This window comes from Ischnura elegans, chromosome 8, assembly GCF_921293095.1.
Source record: "Ischnura elegans chromosome 8, ioIscEleg1.1, whole genome shotgun sequence".
Lineage (NCBI taxonomy): Eukaryota > Metazoa > Arthropoda > Insecta > Odonata > Coenagrionidae > Ischnura > Ischnura elegans.
Genome location: NC_060253.1, coordinates 109,105,971 through 109,125,762, shown reverse-complemented (window position 1 = coordinate 109,125,762; position 19,792 = coordinate 109,105,971). Strand labels below are relative to the sequence as shown.

General features: G+C 37.4%; 1 protein-coding gene across 23 annotated transcripts in view; it reads left to right on the top strand.

Annotated features, from left to right (window-relative positions):
* The window catches only part of LOC124163590 (coiled-coil domain-containing protein AGAP005037), a 242,090-nt gene that overhangs the window by 164,282 nt on the left and 58,016 nt on the right, over positions 1–19,792 (top strand). For 19 of the 23 annotated variants that reach the window (XM_046540600.1, XM_046540584.1, XM_046540596.1 and 16 more), the window contains 3 exons: positions 6,099–6,294; positions 9,352–9,729; positions 14,358–14,571. In XM_046540600.1, coding sequence (XP_046396556.1) covers positions 6,099–6,294; positions 9,352–9,729; positions 14,358–14,571 — 788 coding nt within the window. Of the gene's footprint in view, positions 1–4,841; positions 5,152–6,098; positions 6,295–9,351; positions 9,730–14,357; positions 14,572–19,792 lie in introns of those variants that run through there. The other 4 variants (XM_046540604.1, XM_046540603.1, XM_046540589.1 and 1 more) reach the window with 4 other exon arrangements.

Genomic DNA, 19,792 nt, shown 5'->3' with positions numbered 1-19,792 from the left:
CACCTTTTATGTACATAAAAGGTGCATATATTCCGTATATATGCAAATATTATGCCATTCCATCACTGCATATATTCCGCATATTATGCACATAATACCGCAATTTATGAGGACATTATACCATTTATATGCACATATTATGTACATAATATGCGCGTTTTATACCATTGTGGTGGCATAATATTCGCATAATATTTGAATATTATGTGCATATTATGCCATTCCATCACTGCATATATTCCGCATATTATGCGCATAATACCGCAATAGGGAAATTGCATACTTTTTATAAACAGTATGCTGATATACTACAGTAAACACTTAGTACCGCAATATACTTTTTTCCGCGAAAAATTCAGTTTATACACTAGAAAATGACTCCCAAAAGTCTCCCGAGTTTCGCGGGCTAAAAAATACCGCCCCCACTAATCTTATGCCGTGACGTCATAGTTCAGTAGGAGTCCAAGATCCAAGCCCAGTACTGCAGGGACTGCAGGTTTGGAAGAGCCGCGTTGCGTTTAAAGGAGAACATGGCTAAAATAAGGAAAAATTACAAAAGGTGCATTGTTCCTCTGTGCAATAACACCCCAGAAAAAATTTTCGTCTCCATTCCCACGGAGGAAATTAGAAGAAAAGCCTCGATGCATGCCGTCTGTCGGGATGAGCGTTACGGAAAAATAAGAGTATAATAAACGGAATGATAAACCCGTGTGCTATGTGAGCGAAGATAACTTTAATATAAATATTATTTCCATATTTCATTGACTGAATAACTTGAAACTGAGATTTTTCGATAATTCGGCCGCCGTAGAATAAACACTCAACTTCTCAACAAAAATCGAGATAGGTGTTTCTCGATGGTTACGATGGACTCAAATTATTTATGGCACTTGTTCAATTTCAGTTACGGAAGGACATAGGAAATTCCATGATGTTTAAAATCAAGGGAGGAAATATATGAAAATATAGAGCAACGTTGATCCTCATGCATTCGAGTGCCAGCCAAGAAGACAGCGTTTTCTTCTACTGTCGGCGTCAAAATGATGTGCCGCTGTACTTTGCAAATTTATATCCTGGCTTCACTGCATGCTATAATAATGAACTATACGTCATTTTAAAGGAAATTTTATCCTAAATTCTGATTTATTTTATCACAAAAAAATTGAAAAATGTAGACACGGCCAGTGCAATGAATGACTCCGCGCACCGAAAAATTAGCCGTTTTGTCAACTTCATGAACTTTGCAACTCAACCTAAGGAAAACTACTACGTCTACAGCATTCATCTTCCACATTAATTTACACTCATCAGTGCGGATTAATAAAATGGCTTTTGGGTATTTTTAGAACTTATACCTATTTTGTTGTAAATTAATGAAAATATTTAAACATTATCTTGTCCCATAGTTTACCCCGAAAGATAAAGGAAGTTGTGGATGGAAAAAGAATGGAATCCAGAGGTGGTCACAAAAAATGAATCGCAGCATTCTTTGATTTTATTCTACGCCGTTGCTTGCTTTTCAGAAAAAGTTGAGTCACAAGAGGAATGCTCCGCGGGCCTTGATTTGGAAACTGTGGAGATAGAGGAAGTCGTGTGGATCAGCAATTTCCATTTAGTTGGTTGTCAGGATAAACCAAGGATCCATTTAAAGGTTGTCAGGCCATCGTATGAAGATAGGACTGATGTACACCACAGGGGAAATGGGGTGTTTGAGGGAAAGTCAAACCCAAAGTTGCCCAAAGAATGTGCAGTTCTATGTTGCTCTTATTTCCCCAGTTAAAACCAAATAGAAATTGGATTAGGATGATATTTTCACCACGGGTTCCAGTGTTAGTGCAGATGATCATGGTTATCGTCGAAGGTCATCCCTCTAGGATTTACGATACGGAATTTCAAAGTGACAACCGATCGCAATGACGATGAGCTCGCCTTTAGAGTAGGTTTCAGATATATCGAGAGAAAAGCTCCCAAAATTTATTAAAGACTCTGCTTGGAAAACATTCACATTTTAATGCTACTTTAGGAAGGATTTCATTACAAAAGTAACTTATTAACACCTGAAGACGTTGTGTTTATTACATTGATCGAAGTGCGATTGACCGATTCTTTCTGCAGAATAGGAAGTGGCTTCAGGGTTTTTGAGTCACAAGATGGTAGATTGTGTTGGAAGTTCGTCTATATTATCGCTACTAAATTGAAACATTGATAGTCTGGCTTCCTCAGAGCTTCCTGTCGCCCTCCAGGCAAGGTATTTTTAAGTTGAAAGTATCATCGACAGCTTCGAGGTGGAAATAAGTTCACCATAAGACTCTCAACCGGACTGCCAAAAGAATACACATTTCATGTGAGTATACGCTTTCGTCAATATTATACGCAAGTCTCACTTTGTTATGAACTATAAAACATTTCAGATGCACATCAGCTACCTTTCCATTTCTCGGCATCGACTTTCGGCGCCGACGAAGTCTGCAGTTTCACTAAAATACCCTGTTATCATGATGGAAGCAGTAACAGGAGGCTTGATAGGATCGGCCTAGAATAACCATATTCCTTCATCTTTACGCAATTTATCGCTTTCAATGGAGGAGAAATAGATCAAATAATAGCCCTGAAGTCACAATGGACAACTCCGATACGTCTGCACTTCAATAAATGAATCATAACCACGCCGTCGCATGTATTCAAGTATGCAACCTCTACTATGGCCGTGCCGCCGTGCCTCCTCGTACTGAACTATGACGTCACTTTTCTACCAGCCAATCATCGGGCGTTTTCGATTCTCACTTGAATTTGAAAATTCTCGTGAACTTTGATGCATTAAATATCGCAAACCACGTCATAAAATAATAAAAAAACTTTCACCGAGGTATGCAAACATATATTTTTATATAATTTTGGGGCTATTGATTATATCTGAAATATATGCAAGTTCCCTATTTATGAGGACATTATACCATTTATATGCACATATTATGTACATAATATGCGCGTTTTATACCATTGTGGTGGCATAATATTCGCATAATATTTGAATATTATGTGCATATTATTCACTTTGTGCTGTGTGGGTAGTCGTTGAAGGCCAGTTGTCGAGTAAAAGTTATCCAACTACCGGTTACAGTTGCTCTTTCGGTATTTTCTCATGTAATCGTTAATTTTATAGGGAAAACAATTACACATGTAATATACTCCTTGTTCGCAATAACTCGAAGTAGATCGTCGTTGAAGCAACGAGGAAAATCCGTACCAATGGGTGTCCTCACTGGAATCCTCTTAATTACTAGGATATTATAACCGTAGTAAAACTACGCCATAGTGACAATCGCTTGCACGCTCGAAGTTCCATCGTAGGAATAGCAATTGAATTCAATCAGCTGAAATATAGTTTTCGGGGGTAGTCTGGTGTGATTGGGGGCCTTCGCCTAGGGGCTCACGATGCCCTCTAATCGGGGGGCGCGGGGAGCCTCCCCGGAAATATTTAGTAAATTGCATTCCCGGAAATGGATTTTGAAGTTATTTTATCTCTTGAAAACTACGTCAAAGTTAATCAAAAATAGCCATTTCGTAAGAAATAACATAATGGAAGGTGACAATTTCACAGCTTATAAAATGTATTATTTAATTAAAGCATATTCCTAGTTACGCCACCGCTGAAATGTAAGAAAAGACTGCTTGGATTGGCTCCAGAGGCGAATCCAGAGAGGTGCTAGGTGGGGTATTGCCCTACCCTGGGATATCCAATTTACTCTAGATAAAATGATAATTTTGCTCGGATCCCCACCATTGCTGAGAGTTTACCTCCTAGTCTCCCCACTTAGTCCGCCCCCATTGTCCCACCCCCTGGATCCGTCACTGATTGGCCCCACAGGGAAGATACGCGATGTGTGTAATTAGTATTCATGGCAAGTTGGAATTGATTGAGGAATATTGAAAGCAACCGTAAAAATAGTGGACATGCGTATCAAACTTATTTCTCAAAATTGGCTTATCAAATTCGCGTCCGTCTTACATTAAAATGTATTATGCATGCTTATTTCGCTAAAAGTTAACCAAAGAGGAATGCACCTCAAAATAAATTTGTACCTACCATATAGACAGGTGAACGGCGCATATGCAGTCAAATATAGTAATTAAATTAAAAATCTTCGATGTAGAAGGGTAATATCCTTGCCTTCGGCTCATCAATATTTATTATTTCTTTTGAGACTTATGTGGGCTAAAAGCATTTAAATTGCATATGGTATTAAGAAACAATTCTACGAATTTCTATCCATTACTTTTCAGCCTCTCCCATTGTTGTAGGATACGCAAGCCAAACAAATGGAAGTAGTAAATCTATGGAACTAAGGGTAAATGTTGTTGAGTTTTCGTAAAATTTCATTTAATTGTTTAGACTGCGGTCCCAAGATCGTGGTATTTAAGCCATTTAAGCTTTATATCTATTGCCATTTCGCGCGCACTTTATTCGGCGGCGCTACTAGGCAGTTATATCCCGTCCAGTGTAACTCTCGCCATTTAGCGTAAAGAAAGCGATCTTTTTTAGATCAAAATCTTCTCTCTTGCGTTTAATGTGTGGTTATATGATTTATTAGCTAAAATACGTATTACTGCAGAGTATTTCCTCGTAAAAAGTGGATATTTATGCCTGGCGGCGCCGCGAGTGGCGATTTTGTAATCTGACTTTAATGAAGCGACAACAATTCTAGTAGCCGTTGAGAACCGTATATGTAATATTCGTGGATTCCAATTTTGAGCGTAACAAAACACTAACGAGAGTGTACTTAGTAAATCTACCACTAGAGAAAGTAGTGGAGTAAGACGAAAAGCTGGAAAAGTTTTCAGTTGATTTTATTCATTTCCTTGGAGAGATCTCTTATCAAAGTGTTTCATCATGAGGCGAAACTTGTATATATGCATTTCTGCAGTTGACCATAAGAATATCCTGAAAGTAGGAGAATGTTACAGTTTTGCTGGTGACTAGCTCTATGAAGCCGAGTGCTTAACCAAAAATACCTACTGTGTTCGCGGTGAGCAGTTGTACAAAGCAGGTGCGTTGGAAATGTTTACAGAGCTACCAGTGAATTGTATAGTTTTTGGGAATGCCATCTTTACGTCAGTGCCGCTTCTCTGCCCATCAGCGCAATGGCAAAGGTAATGGACAACACGTTGGTGTAGTTTTGGTAATAAGACTAGTTCTAGTTTGTAACGTTATCTTTGTGCTTCCCGATGGGAAGAGCCTAAACTGACGGCCGCACAGCCCATGTAAACCCTCCAAGTACCCTCATTTTTGAGAAAGTTTTACAATTTTCGAAAGTTTGATTCTTAGCATGCAATTACTGAGGTCAGAACTCCATCATAACTTCATTTTAACATGTTTATGTTTCAAAATTCCCGGAACCGCCGTCATACATGGATTATTCCACACCCCTGCAGGTATTCCACTCCCCCAACAAATGCATCCAGATACATCCACTTTACCAGTTTAAATTAAATATCAGTTATGCTACATGGAACTTATAGCTACCTAGATAATAGTTTTGGAGTGTGTTGATCTGTGTATCAGTTAATGCCCTTTTGTAGGTGATTCAAATCTCCCTCTGCTGACTCCAGTTCTGACTGACTGAATCTCCCAAACTGACTTTATTTGAACTCTGTCTTGAAACCATCTGTGTTTTGGAAATCATTAAATAATATTTTCATAGTTTCTCCGTATGTTCACTTGAAATTTTGGGTTGAGATACTTAAAAACATTTCCCTATAGATTATTTAAATAAAAATTTAGCTAACTTCAAGGCTATTTCAAGTGATTAGTCAGCATTCATTACAACAAGGTTCAAAATTTGGTCCATGCAGTCACTTTACTCATTTTTTGGGAAATGAGGGATTGGGCCTGGCTCAGTCCGTTTTCATTACAGTTTTTAATCAGGTTTAAGGCAGTTACAGCATAGGGCATTAATTAGTTTACATGGTCCTAGAGGAACTGATTCATCAATTGAGGCAGTGATTCTCTCAAGGTTGTTAGAAATAGAATTCAAATAAGGAAATACATAGGAACGAAAGTTTGCGTTAAGTAGATCTTTTTTTTTGCAACTTCACAGGGTAGCAAGAGCGGCCCTACTGCTCCCTCTCCTTACTATATGACCCACTCGTATCCTCCTGGTTCACAGCCTGGTGGTCAGCCGGGTGTGGTCGTCCCACCCGGGGGTCCAGCCTCGTCAGCGACGCTGCCAAGGGGTCCCCTCCTCAGAGCCTATTCACCGGCCACAGAGAGGATTAAGCCGATGCCCCCTGCTGGTGAGTACACCTTCATTACTACTTAATTTCATTCATCTCAGCCATCATTGCTAATGCATTAGACAAATCATTGGTATTCTCTCATGTTTTCCCGGTGTGAAGTGACTTGGAGAGCTACTCGGAGTTCCTGCTGGGTAATTGGTGACATTACTGCCAGCATTTCATGAACTGAGCCAGTTTGTGACTATCATTCCTGAAGATGAGAACTAACTCATTTCTCAAAATGTTAGCAAAAATGTCAACTATTTTCTGATGAGGATTCCGAGTAGCCTTCTAAGACATTTAACATAACTTCACATCAGAGTAAATGTAGGAACTACTCAAAACCTGTTGACAACATTCTAAGATATTTTAACTTCCTTATCCATTGAAAATACAATACCGATCCGAAATGACATAGGTGTCATTTCTGAATGATCATTTCACGGCAGATTATGACTTTTTATGATTTTAGATTCATATATTTTAAATTGATTGGTTTATATTTTTTTATAATACCTAAAATGGGATTGAGGAAATGTCATTTCCATTAGTTTTCATAAATTATTGAAACATAACTTGGCAAAGTAATATATTGGCTATTATGACTTTTGTTTTGGCTTATTTAATTGAATTGAAGTAAGCTGGTTTGAAAGAAAATAAGTGGAATGGGAAACGTAATTTAAAAATTTTAAACGTGGTATTATTATTATCTATCATTTATTTGCTGCAGTAGTATTTTAAATGTTTTTTTGCTGAGTTAGGGAGGAAAGCATGGGGCTCAAATTGTCAAACTGAGGAACCAAAATTGAAAATCAGGTAATCTCTGGTCATGGTGTTTTAAATTATAGAATAACTTTATGGTAAATGCATTAAGTATTTTGGCATCATTTTAATCCAAAGTTGTTGATGATCATATTTGCTACAAGAAATAAATCTTCTCACATAAATTATTTTTTTGTTTTCTCGTTAATGGTGATTCGGATTGTTTGATATGTTTTCAGTGAATTTTGTAATTGTGAAGTAGGTTATAATTTAAGATCTCAAATGAAATTAATTTACATGCAATGTAATCATTAAAATTAATAAATATGTGTACATCTGTTTGAATCTAAATAACAAAGTAAATACCACTATCACCAGTTAAACATCATACATCCTCATTTCTTTTGTATCAACTATTCAATTCTAATTCAGCACTTGTTATAAATAATCTTACAACTTTATGTAACACAGAAACCTGACCTTTTGGCAAAAGTGTTATGTTTTTTTATGAGGTTGTATCTCCCTATTTATATTAATTTATGATTGTAATTTTATGGTCATCAAGTACACAAAGCCTCTGCAAGTAGGTTAAGGTAAACTATCTCACTACATAGTTCATTTTTATTAAATATTTTAAACAACATCTTATTGTTAGTGTGCTAGAATTTTTTTGCTTTTAATACCTAATTACATATTTAAATTTTTATTTGAAGTAGTTGGTAAATGCTCTTCAGTCCAAAAAAAGATTTTTGTAAGGATTTGCTTATAACTATTATTATTTTAATCTAAATCCATCTTTTTTTCTATCACTCTTGAATCCATCAGTTTTCTACAGAAAATTTTATTATTGGATAATTTTCAATGTAGAAGTAGATATTAATACAAATTCATTAAAATTGACTCATTTTCATCTTACAAAATACCTGTGTTATTCATAACCAAATAACTAAATTTTATTTTGTGTTTCTCCACCAACATTTCATATAAAATCTGTTGCTAAAGGTTAACTCATTACAGTGAAAATGTTTGCACCTTGTATTCTTAAGATGAAGTTGAAAGTTTTACTGTGGCTTAAGATGAAAATGTTTCATGGCTGGACCTAGCTCAGTGTGTGTGTAATTCTGTGAATATAATTAGTGTGATAGCTATCTAGCCAAAAGAAATGTAACTTATCCCTTGCCCTGTGCCTGTGATGGAGTTTTTAAGACTTAGGAAAGTGTTTCATTCAAGAATGCTGGTTCAAAAATTAGCTCGCACTGTATAAAATATCAACCCCCATTGTTTTAAGTGTCCATGAAATAAAAATATTACCATGTCCAAAAGCAGCTGGAAATTAACGAAGAAGGCAGTTGTTATAATATTTCACACTGTTTAATGAAAACGCTGACAAAGGTTCTGGTAGATGATACTGTGAGTAATATAGTGTGGACTCCAGCAAGGTTCCAGTATTGAAAGTGGTTGAGTGGAGGGGGACTCCATTGACCGTATACAAAAATTTTCCTCTCCTGTACCTCTAATGGAGGCATTCAGGGTCGGTGTCCCAAAAGCTCCATTGATTATGAGCCATTTTTTGAAGATAGTGATATAAGAATTTCCTTAAATGATATAAATACTCACTACTTGAAACTCTATTTGGGCTTTTTACTTGAAACACGGCCTCAATGAGGACCTCTGATAGAGTGCTGATAGATGCCACCGGCTCAATCTTGTAAACTGCCTCTGGACTCTCTTAGAATATCTAATGCTTCTATAAAGGGTGGTTTTTTCCCTCTTGAAGGGCTTTCCTAAACATGTGTAGCTTATTCGTGCCCTTTTTACCATGTGGGACATAAAATGCAATTGTGTAATTGCCCATCATTTTACCATGTTTTTTTTTTACAATAGTATGTTGGCATGCTTTGCTTTCAGCCCAATCTTTACTCAACCACTTCCAGCGGATGACCTCAGGCAGTTACATTTTCTAGCCTAGACTCCCTACCACTTTATCTGGTGGAAGCTGTATAAAATATGGTTAGGAGCCCATGGAAATTCTTGATCAGAATTTTTAAGCAGACCCTGTATATGCATTCTGCTACTTTGCCAGTGTTTCGCATCTTGATAACAAAAATCATCCGTCAAAACCTCATTTGAGTGTTTTCATCAAAAAGTGTGAATCGACAACCATTTTTCATAGTTTTTATTGACAAGTTCTACAAAGTTCGAACGAAGACTGTTTTGTAGCTGAGGATGTTAAGTCTTTGAAAATATGATGAAGACGTTGATAAGAAAAAGAAACACAGGGATGTCACATGTTGGTTGCTGCTCCGTTTTTAGGTGGAGGGGGACGGCTGCAACAACTTCAGCCTCCCCCAAAACCACAGAGATCCCACCAACAGCAACAGCCGTGCTCCCAGCCGCCAACGCTGCTCCTGCTCCCGCCATCTGTGCAGCCGTCATTGTCGCCCCCCTCCCTTGCGGTCCCCAAGGCCCGCTCCCGCTCCTTCCCTCTGGCGCCGTCGCCCACCCTCTCCATCTCCCCCTCCCTGTCGCCCACGACCCCATCGGTGAGGCTCCCTGGGTCCCACCTCGAGACGACCTATCTAAGTCCCCACGGAGGACGCTCCCGTCCCCCATCAGCCCCCGGCTCCTCCTCCCCCTCCCCATCTTTCATGTCCCTTCCCGATCACCGGGACGGGCCATATTCTTCGCAAGGTCAGTCGATTCATCGTAATAGCCCCCCAACCCCCTCCCCTTCTTGAAAATCCTCCTCAAGTTCTGCCCTCTTTAAACAAAAAGCCACACCTTCAGATATTCACTGCCGCCTTGCATCATTTCCTCTTTCTATTCTGTCTCTAAACTACTCCCTCACCCACTTTTCTTCCTCTCTGAAACACACAGTTGGTTTCCTTTTATGAGATACACTCTTTTCATAAAATATTTAAAGCTTACCTAGTTAACCAGTCTTGTGAATTCTTCTCAGTTTTCCCACCTGGTCATTGTCACTTTGTTGGCTGATACTTCATTGGAAGATCCCTTCGAAACCTAGGACCCTGCTTGGGAATAGAGTAAATCTCCCGTTGACTAGCAGATTCTTTCCAGTGGTGGTGGTATATCAACGGGAGTGCAGGAAGTGTTTTTGGCTCTGCTTTTTCACTTATTTCAATTCTTTTTAAATCTCCATTACATGTGCTCCGTGTGATTTTGCAAATATACCCCTGAAAATCTAGACATGCCAGCCATAGAGTTGGGTTTTCTGTAAAATTCTCTAGAAAAGATGTGGAGAAAGCGTCAGGAGTGAACGCCCCTTGGAGCATTATGTTGCTAGGTGCCGTGATGAAGCTTGGGTTTAAACAGTAAAACAAAAGTAGTTGTGTTAAAAAGGACTTTTTACAGTTTTTTTATTTTTAAGGTTTTCCTTTTCGAAATAATTACTGATTGTACTCAAATTACAAAAGTAGTCAGTCCAACCATTTTCTAAAATATTTCATTAGTCAAGGAGTGCAAGTGCTTGTCACCAGTTCATAGGGTGTCGAAAAAGCCTGCTAAATGTTGACCAATATGAAGAGGCATTGTGGGAAACTCGAATGGAATTCGCAACACTTTTTTCATGCTCCGTCCTCTTCTGTAGGACTGTCTTATTTCTATCCATTGTACCCCGCATTCCTCCCTTTCCTCCACCAAACCCTTTAGGTACCCTATAGATTGCAGCCAAAGATTTTATTATATTAACACCACAGCCACATTTGAATATATATTTTCGTACACCCTCCTCTCTTAGCTTAGCATGCCGTTTTTTGAAAGCATCGTTCAGACATGAAGTAGTTGGAAATGAATGCTCATACGTAGATATACCTTGAGAGGTAACTTTTTTCTAGTGCTCACTTAGTCACATTCTGTAGACCTTTTGATTCACTCTGTAGTGTGCTATGTGATCTGCAATACATGTCATGCTTCACCCTTTTCTCCAGCATAATGGAAGCTCTAGGAAGTGTTGTCAGATTTAGCCCTTCAGCTGCAATGGTCATAATTTTTTCCACTGCTCTTTGAGGGGAAAGTCTACATTCATTTTCCCCCTCACTAAGTATGAGGATGTGAGTTCTATCACTAGTAGCCCTCTTCTCTGCAGGTTGGAGATAAACTGTCCGTCATTGGTGAAGATGAGACGAATCGGAACTGGCATGCATTTTTAATTCCTTCCTGCAAAGGGGTTCTTTTTTGTGATTGATTCAAGTCCAAATGGTATTTATTTTAAATCGATGAAGATTCCACGGGCTTTAAGCTATGGTCAACTATTCAATCCCATCATTTCCATTACAAACTCAGCAATCACTTAAATGGCTACCGACACCATTAATGTCTCAAACTCAAGTCTATGGTAAAATATTCCATGAATTGATGTGCAAACAAGCTCCCTTGTTGAAGGATTCAAAATTGTCCTTAAAAAACTATTTACAACATTTTCTCTGTAGTTCCTTAGGTGTCAAAGCCATGGTCGTGATTTATGCTTTTTCAGATGTACCCCTGAAAATAGGCATTTGTGGATCTTTTGTTATTTTAGCACAATGACTAGTCTATGTTTGATCAATTTAAATTTCCTAAAATATTACTTTTCCCTCTCCCAAAAGGGAATTTTGTGGTGGATGAAGTCATTCATATATTTATTTTGTTCTGCTACATTCCTTGTAATGATATGCCCTTTGTCTAGCACATGTATCTTTCTCCTTTAAATATGTTTCTCCTGTCAATTTATGTGATGGCACACCTTTGAAATCACCACTCATTTTTAAGGGTACACATCTTAAATTCAAGCTATTAAAATGTGTGTTCCTTTATTCCAAAAATGCAAAAGGAAGTTTTTCATGGATGAATTCTCCTTCCTGATATGCAAGATCCTAATTCAGGCCAATTGGGATGTATGAGATTGTTCTTGAATTTCTTTGGACAAAAAACACAGGAAGAAATTTTAAGAGTGGAGGTAGTGTTAGTGAAATACATATGCAAGACCATTTTTCTGCCAGTTGCTCTTGTACATTTAGAAACATGTTACCTGCAGCTCAAAGGTTAAATTGGACACATTTACTCACAAAGACTTGTAGAATTTGGATGAAGACCTACTTATCTCATATTGGCATCTTCTTCGTCTTTAATATAGCCCTGTTTTTTCATAACTCCAATATTTAGCCTATGGTAGCTATGTAGCAAGGTTTATGTTTTTTTTAATCACAATGACCAGCTGTCTTACAACATCCAAGATGCGGAGTCGTATCTAGTTGTACTTGTCAATTATTTACAGGACCCTTTAACAGTAGTATTTAATAATTATGTACATATTATGAAATTAAAGAAGATAAATATATATATTAATAAATTATTAAAGAAATAAGCAAATTTGACTATCTTATGAATATAATTTTAGTTCTGCTATGGCTTTTTAAGATATAGATGCTTAGGTTATTTGTGTATTATAATGGCATGAAACTGAATCAGTGAAGTGAGTTTAGTGGTGAAGTGTGCAATTGATTTGAGTGATTTTCTATGTTGTATCATTGCCATAAAATATTTCATCAGCATACTGCTTTTTCCCAAATGATGGGGATCTATTTTACAGACTTTCTGTAACCGTGGAAGAAATCTATCAATTAACATTTTTATCTGTAGACCCGGCGTCATCAATACAATTCTGGATAGCTTTTAAAGAATTTGTATGTTAATTAATCGTCATGTCTCATCTCTTGTCTAGGCTTAATATGCCATTTGACTTTGAGCTGTTCCTCTACTAACTTGGAATTGCTAAGGCCTTAATTCTTCATATGAAACAATATTTCTGCTCTCCAATAGTTGGACTCCAATTATTGTTACAGTTATTGCTCTGTTAAGCTTTAATTCTGTCCATTGCTGGAACCACCCCTCGATAAACCATTTTGTTTATCTCTGTTGATTTAGCTACGTATGTACATATAAAGCAGAGGCTTTGTTGCTATGAGAAAAGGTAAGTTAAATTCAGGAATAGGGAAACTGACTGACTAGTGCACAGAAAATAACCCATTTTGTAGGTACAGTCATTTCTTTGCAGATTTGGATAAATCCGCAAATATGTATGTATGTACAGTGGAACCTACATTAGAAGTTTTCCCATCTAAGTTTGATTTTCAGGTCCCAAATTAAGCATTTAAGTTGTTGGTATGCTAACTTATAGCGGATAATAAGTTCCCACATAATTAGCTTTCCTGGTTAATAAGTCTTAACTGAAGATACCCAAACGACATACATATTTCTATTACATTTTATCCACATAAGAAGTTTTTTTTTCATAAATTTTGATTTGCAATGTGTCTAATATTTTTTGAATTTTGCAGCACTGATTTCTTTCTTGGTGAGATCATTTGAACTTTTGATATTGCAAACCTCAAAATACTGTGCATCCACAAATATAATTATTATTCCGGTTCTGTATTAGATAAGTAGCTAGTTGCCATAGGTAGTTTCTCAGTAAGATTACAGGTTCTTACGAATTAAAATGAGACCACGAGCTATAAAACGATGCTACACATAATTTGGGTGCACCTTGGGGACTAGTACATAAGCCCCACATTTTTTTCCATTTCATATGTGTACATGAATCCAAAAGTATTAATGGGTGAAGGTGAATCTGTGCAGGATGAAAAATTAATGAAGTGGAGGGAGAAGGAGGTGGTTTGGAAGAGAGGACTAGTTTAAGAAAATGTTTATACATATATTATGGTATTTAAATATTTCAATGAAGTTGATTGCAGGGTCATATCTTGCTTTATGCAGAAAATTGAAGAATTATGTGAGACTGAACAAGCGAGTGAAGGAGAGGCTGAGGATGGAGATATGGTGCCTATTCACTCAGACACTATGAATGCTCTTTGGGACTTTTATTAATGGTGTTTCTGGTGTACCTGAAAGCACTGTTGAATGTTCGAATGAATTGAAATCAGTTTCTGTAGAATTAAGCAAACACTCCGCTAAACATACTATGCTGGGGATTCCTTCTTTTTGTATCTACATTCACTGAAAAAAATTGCTTTTCTTTAAATGAAATGAGTTTTCTGTTATATTTCAATATTTAATGTGACAGGGAATACCCTATAGGAAGACACTTTACCGCATTAGAAGTCACCTCCTCCCTTAGAAGTTTTCAAACTTTGATCCCTTGAAAAACTTCTTATCAGGTCTACTGTACATTCATGGTAGCCATCTGTTAGAATCGTGGGAAAATTTTTCCACATGAATATTCATTACGTGTGATGGAAATGTTCTCCTGAATATGGCTATTTTTTTCACTTTGGCAATTTAATTGCTTTCTTTTCATGAAGATCGGATGCATGGGGAATCAGGGTACATGTCCTCCCCGGAACGGGGAAGACCATACCCACCGTACCCCTCACCCTCGCCGGCCGTGCCGCCAGTTGGTCCACCTACCGGAGGAGGTCCCCCTGGCGTGGCACCACCTTATGAAGACCCATACTTTGGCCAGTATGGAGCCACTCGGTCCGGTTCCATCACGCCAGTCATAGATGAGGAAGCCAGGTAGGCACTACATTATATTCCATTGTCAAGGCTATGTTGTGAAAGGATCCTGAACCATGTTCAGGAAAGTAAAAGTGGAAGTCTAGGAAAATAGTTCATAGTCCGGGAAATACTCCAGAGGCAAAGCAAAAAAGTGAAAGTAACGAGTGAGCGTGCCTAGCGTTCAGCATTCCAGCGTTGAGGTGTGCATTTTGTTTTGTTTGTGCTAAAGAAAGGAGATGAGAAGGCAAAGATGAGATCTTTGGGCAAAATTTGGCTGACATGAAAGCCAAGAGGTCTAAGTTAATGACTGACAAGGCTGTGAAAATGCATTCAAATGAAAAGATTTCTGCAATAATGCGAATCCAAGGATAAGCTTTAGTTTTTTGGTCATAATTATTGTGATTTATTATAATCTCAGATTTTTAAGCGAAGGGTACTTGGATTTTACATTTTGTTTTGTTTTTTTTTTTAATTTTGACTGAAATTTTTTTTTCGCCCTGAAAAAATATATTTTATTTCGTTAGTACTTTCTCTATAAAAATCCCTATGAATGATTGCTTAGCCATTTATTCAGGGAAAATTTGTAAATTTGCACTAGAAATTTTGGAAAAGTCAGGGAAATGGAAAATGTAAATTTGGTGAGGATCCCAATATTGTTTGTCTTTGTTAGTGTTTGGTTTACAACCAAATTCTCCGTGCTGGAGTACTCCCTTCCTTTCCTAACCAATGGTATGCTTGATTGAATTCCAATTATATGTAGTGGGTTCCTCTTCTGTTCCATCAAATTCAGGTGCTTGTATTAGGAAGACAAAAGGAAATGCAAATTCTTACATTTTTCATGTTTTACCTCTTGTCATTAATTAATTTTGCTTTCCTTTTCTGTCGCAGCAATTGGTTTAGTACATATTTTTATTCCTCAGCACTTTTTTTTCTTAGACATCAATCAGTTTTCTCTCCCAGTTTGTATTTCCTGTAATGCACATGAATTTCTTATATCAAGTAGGGATGGTTTGGTTCTCGATAAAAGATACAATTTCTGGCATAATTCGGTGAAAATCTGGGATATTTAGCATAATGAAAGTTATGTATTATATAATGAAACTTGTCTATTTCAACACTTTTCAGCCAATGCAGGGTTCAGCACATAATATTATTTTCAAGGCATGAAAAATGGCCTTGAAAATGACACTATGTGCCGAAACCTGGGTTTGTTGAAATAGATAAGTACCTACTCTTTGGTTCTCATTTCCACCAGTTTTTGGGGTGAGAACTGAGATTAGAACCAGTGCACGAAAAGAACCGATACTGGAAAAAATGGCTGGAAAACCTCTTTCAACCCTTAAAGTAAAAAATTGTGTTTTTTCTAATTCCCCTTACTCTTCATGCTTGTAGTAAATGTATCAAGGTTACAGATGGTACTTATAGTTACCACATACAATTTTTTCCCCTACGAGGGCTCATTGCACAATATTTCAGATTGCTTTAGTAATTGCTTGAAAAAGATGGATGTTTTCAGCACTAAAAACAGGAAACTTTCTCAAAGATGCAATAGGGTAGTTTCCTCCATCAAAGAAAACGACAGGCATTGATAGCAATCCGTTACCCACCATTAGTGTATTCATAATACACAAATTATTTGGTTTTGGAAATCCCAGTTTAGACGAATGGCAATGGTCAATTTTAACCTCATTTGAAAAAGGCCAGATTGGCGCTCATGCGATGCCACTCCATGTGACGTCACAGGGACCTAGTTTCTACATGAGAGGATAGGAGTTTTACATCGTTTGAGAGTACCAATGCATGCATGAGGCACAGAGCTCAGGGAAACATCTCTTAATAATCACCTATTTAAATTGCCTAAGGTCGGAAAGTTTCCTTTGTTTGATAGGGAATTAATAATTCTTATTTAAGCCAAGCGCTACCTGCTAGCAGGGTCCTCCGCTACTTGCTAGCAGCCTGCATCGTAGCAGCGCTCATAGCCTTGCACCAAGGTGGCCTCACACAGTGGCAGCCGGATCCATAATGACGTCACACAGGCTTTTCCCAGAATTCATATTTTGCCATCATGTTTTCGCGCCCTAGAAAATTTTCACTTTTCATTTAATCGCGAAAAATAGATATCATCATTTAAAAATCTAAAAGCATGAAATACATACTAGGAGTAATAATCTTTCAATTTAGGCAGTAAAAAATACAAGGAAACCACCCTATTATGTAATATTTACCTAGATGAGCGTGAACAGAAAGCTTCTTTTATATTAAAAATGAGGTTTTTGAGAGCTAAATTAAAAAATGGAACAAGACCAAAAAAGTGGAACCGACCCATCCCTTATATTAGCTAGAAAATTAAGTATTGATGAAGATATTGAAGCAAGAATTCTTATTCCAGAAAAAAGCAAAATACAGTAAAACCCCTTATTTACACTTTTCTAGGGACCCAAGAAAAAAAGTGTAAATTGCGGGAAAATGCAAATTGTGGGAAATAGAGAATTTTCACTTTTATTCATATACTGGCTTTGGAAATGTTAATTTTTTAATTGTTCACTAGGCATTATTCCATAACATTGTTTCCCTCTGAAGCACAGTGTTTTTGCTGGCAGCAAAAATTTAAAAATATGTAATCCTGTTTTGTCTGCACTGAAAACATCTTTTGGACTGTAACCTTCCAGAACTCTAAAATATTCAGATTCTTTCCACTGAGTTGCTGTCTCTATGTTAACATCTTTGCTTTCACTACTCACCGTCTTATATACAAGACTACCTAATTTTGAATCTATCTTACCAACCATTATAGATGCCGTGGAATCTTCGATTCCCAATCTTGTGGGGAAATACCTTTTCTCAAGGGCCTTTGGGCCTGTTTACACGATACATTAACACGTACGAGTTAATTTCTGCTTGCATGAATGATTTTTGTGGACCAGAACGGGACATGTACGAATGTAGGCAGGGGCAGATGCAGGATTTTTTCCTGGGAGGGGCACAGAGGGCCTGACAGGCGAAAGATCTTGTCTTAATTGAGATTAAAAACAAGATATAACAATGACTTTACAAAATTCTCTTTATTTTTATATCAAAGTTATTCTTATTGAATTAAATGATTGAGCCTCCTTGAGTAATACACAAAACAAAGCGAACGTAATGATGATCATCAGGGGCGGATCCAGGATTTCTTGCTGGGGGGCACAAGCAATGCCGTGATTTTGTTCTGGAGAGGGGGGGGGGGGGCACAATGATACCACGTTATACAAAACGAACGCAATGATAACCGGACTGTATTAAAATTCTTGCATATTTTTTAAGTGTCTGGGGGGGCACGTGCCCCCCCCTTCCCATAGATCCTCCTATGATAACTGTATTCAAATTTTGTCTATTTTTTTAAGCATCTGGGGGGTCACGTCCCCTGCCTCTAAATCCGACTATGAATGCATGAACCAAATTTGAACAGGTTCTATTTTTTGTTCATGCATACGCACAAGTTGGGTGAATACACGGTGCATTTTCGTGTTCATAATTTAGGCATTAACTTGTACGGGTTAATGTACTATGTAAACAGGCCTTTAGATGACACCATTTGCAGGGACATTTGATGATCTTGCACCTAAAAACTACTTTTTTAGAATTCGTTCTATTTATTCTTACCCGGAATTCTTCACATATATTCTCTTTTTTGATAAATGTCCGCACTGGTTTGCATATTTTACAATGGCATCGCGATTTTTCACCACGGTATTGAATGTTGACAGTCCCAACATTAGAGTTGCTTCGCCAGCGTTTGAATCGATGCGGGTTCCGGTGTGGGAATCAACCATCTCTAAAATTTTCATTTTCTCGTCAGTTAAAAATGTCCGTTTTTCACCTCGAATTTCCATTTTCAAGCCGGATCAATTCTATTTCCCGAACGAATTGAGGGTAACTCGGCTACACACGAGTATCTGAACTACCCCTCGGCGATCAAATGCGTAGTACAAACTGTCATGGAACTTCATAATTTTTGAAAGTTACAATATTTTGCGATACACTGCTATTTGAATGGGATTATTCAAGTTTAAATAAGTTTTTTTAAAGTTTTTAATTAACCCATAATTGCTACGCAACTGTTGAATGAAGTCAGCGCAAATGATCCCAGTTGTCGGCCAAGTTTTATAGTTCCGGCATTTATCACGTTTCATCACGTCTGGTTTCCTTTCAAACTCTCGTATCAAATTATCGACTACATGATTATTGTCAACATTCCTTCAGGAGTTCTTGCATTATAATTAATACATAGCTCGATTGCTCTAAACACCTACGTTCATATCGTGGATCTTTTCGCCGCTGATAGAAAACGAGATGACGTAGTTCAACTTTCCGACGTTAGTGGCGTTCTGTCCCGCCACATTCAAATTCTTCCCGAAAATAGTTCTCATTACGTCTCTTTCTCTTGGATTTCTAAATAAAAATGCGCGAAATGAAGCCAAAAGACAGTTTTTAGGGCTGATATGCGCGATTAATTGTTTTAGTACGCAAAAAAAATTTTTTAGTCGGCACGTCGTGATGCACATGGCGGGAAAACGAAAAAAACACGGCGTAAATACAGGGTTCTATTTACATTGGAGAGATAGGAAATATGACGGGACCCTGAAAAAAACTTGCAAGTTGCGGGAAAACGTAAATTCCGATAACGCAAATACGGGGTTTTACTGTATTTTGTATATTTTTTCTGTTTGTCCAGTAATTTGTCTCTTTTAGTTTCCTTAGTTGTTTACCTGATATTTTTTGCATAGATTTTTCATCATATTTCTGGTGAAGGTTTATTCAAGAAACTGGGAAGTTCCTGGTTCAAATATTTTTTACGGATACTTTAATTTTTGATCTGGAAATGAATCTTTATGGTATGTTCCCCCAATAAGCCTTTGCTTGAAGAGTAAAGCCTAATTAGCAAGCACTTAGGTTCTTTCTGCACCATCCTGTAAGTTTAATGGAAGTAGTAAATTCCTTTTGTCCTTTAACTCTTGGATAGGTACCCTTACTTTTTACTTACTTATTATGAAAAAGAATTATCAGATTTTCTTTGCTTTCCCTGAAAAAAGTTGTTTTTCTTCTTTGAATTGGGCCTGCCCTAGAAGACTAGTAGGTGAGGATAAACCCCCATCTAATGGTGAATTTATGTAATAGTCTCCTTCTTGCTGCATAATTAGTGCATAAATATCAAGACAACTGCAATCAATTATCAACATGTTGAAATGAAGCCAATGTA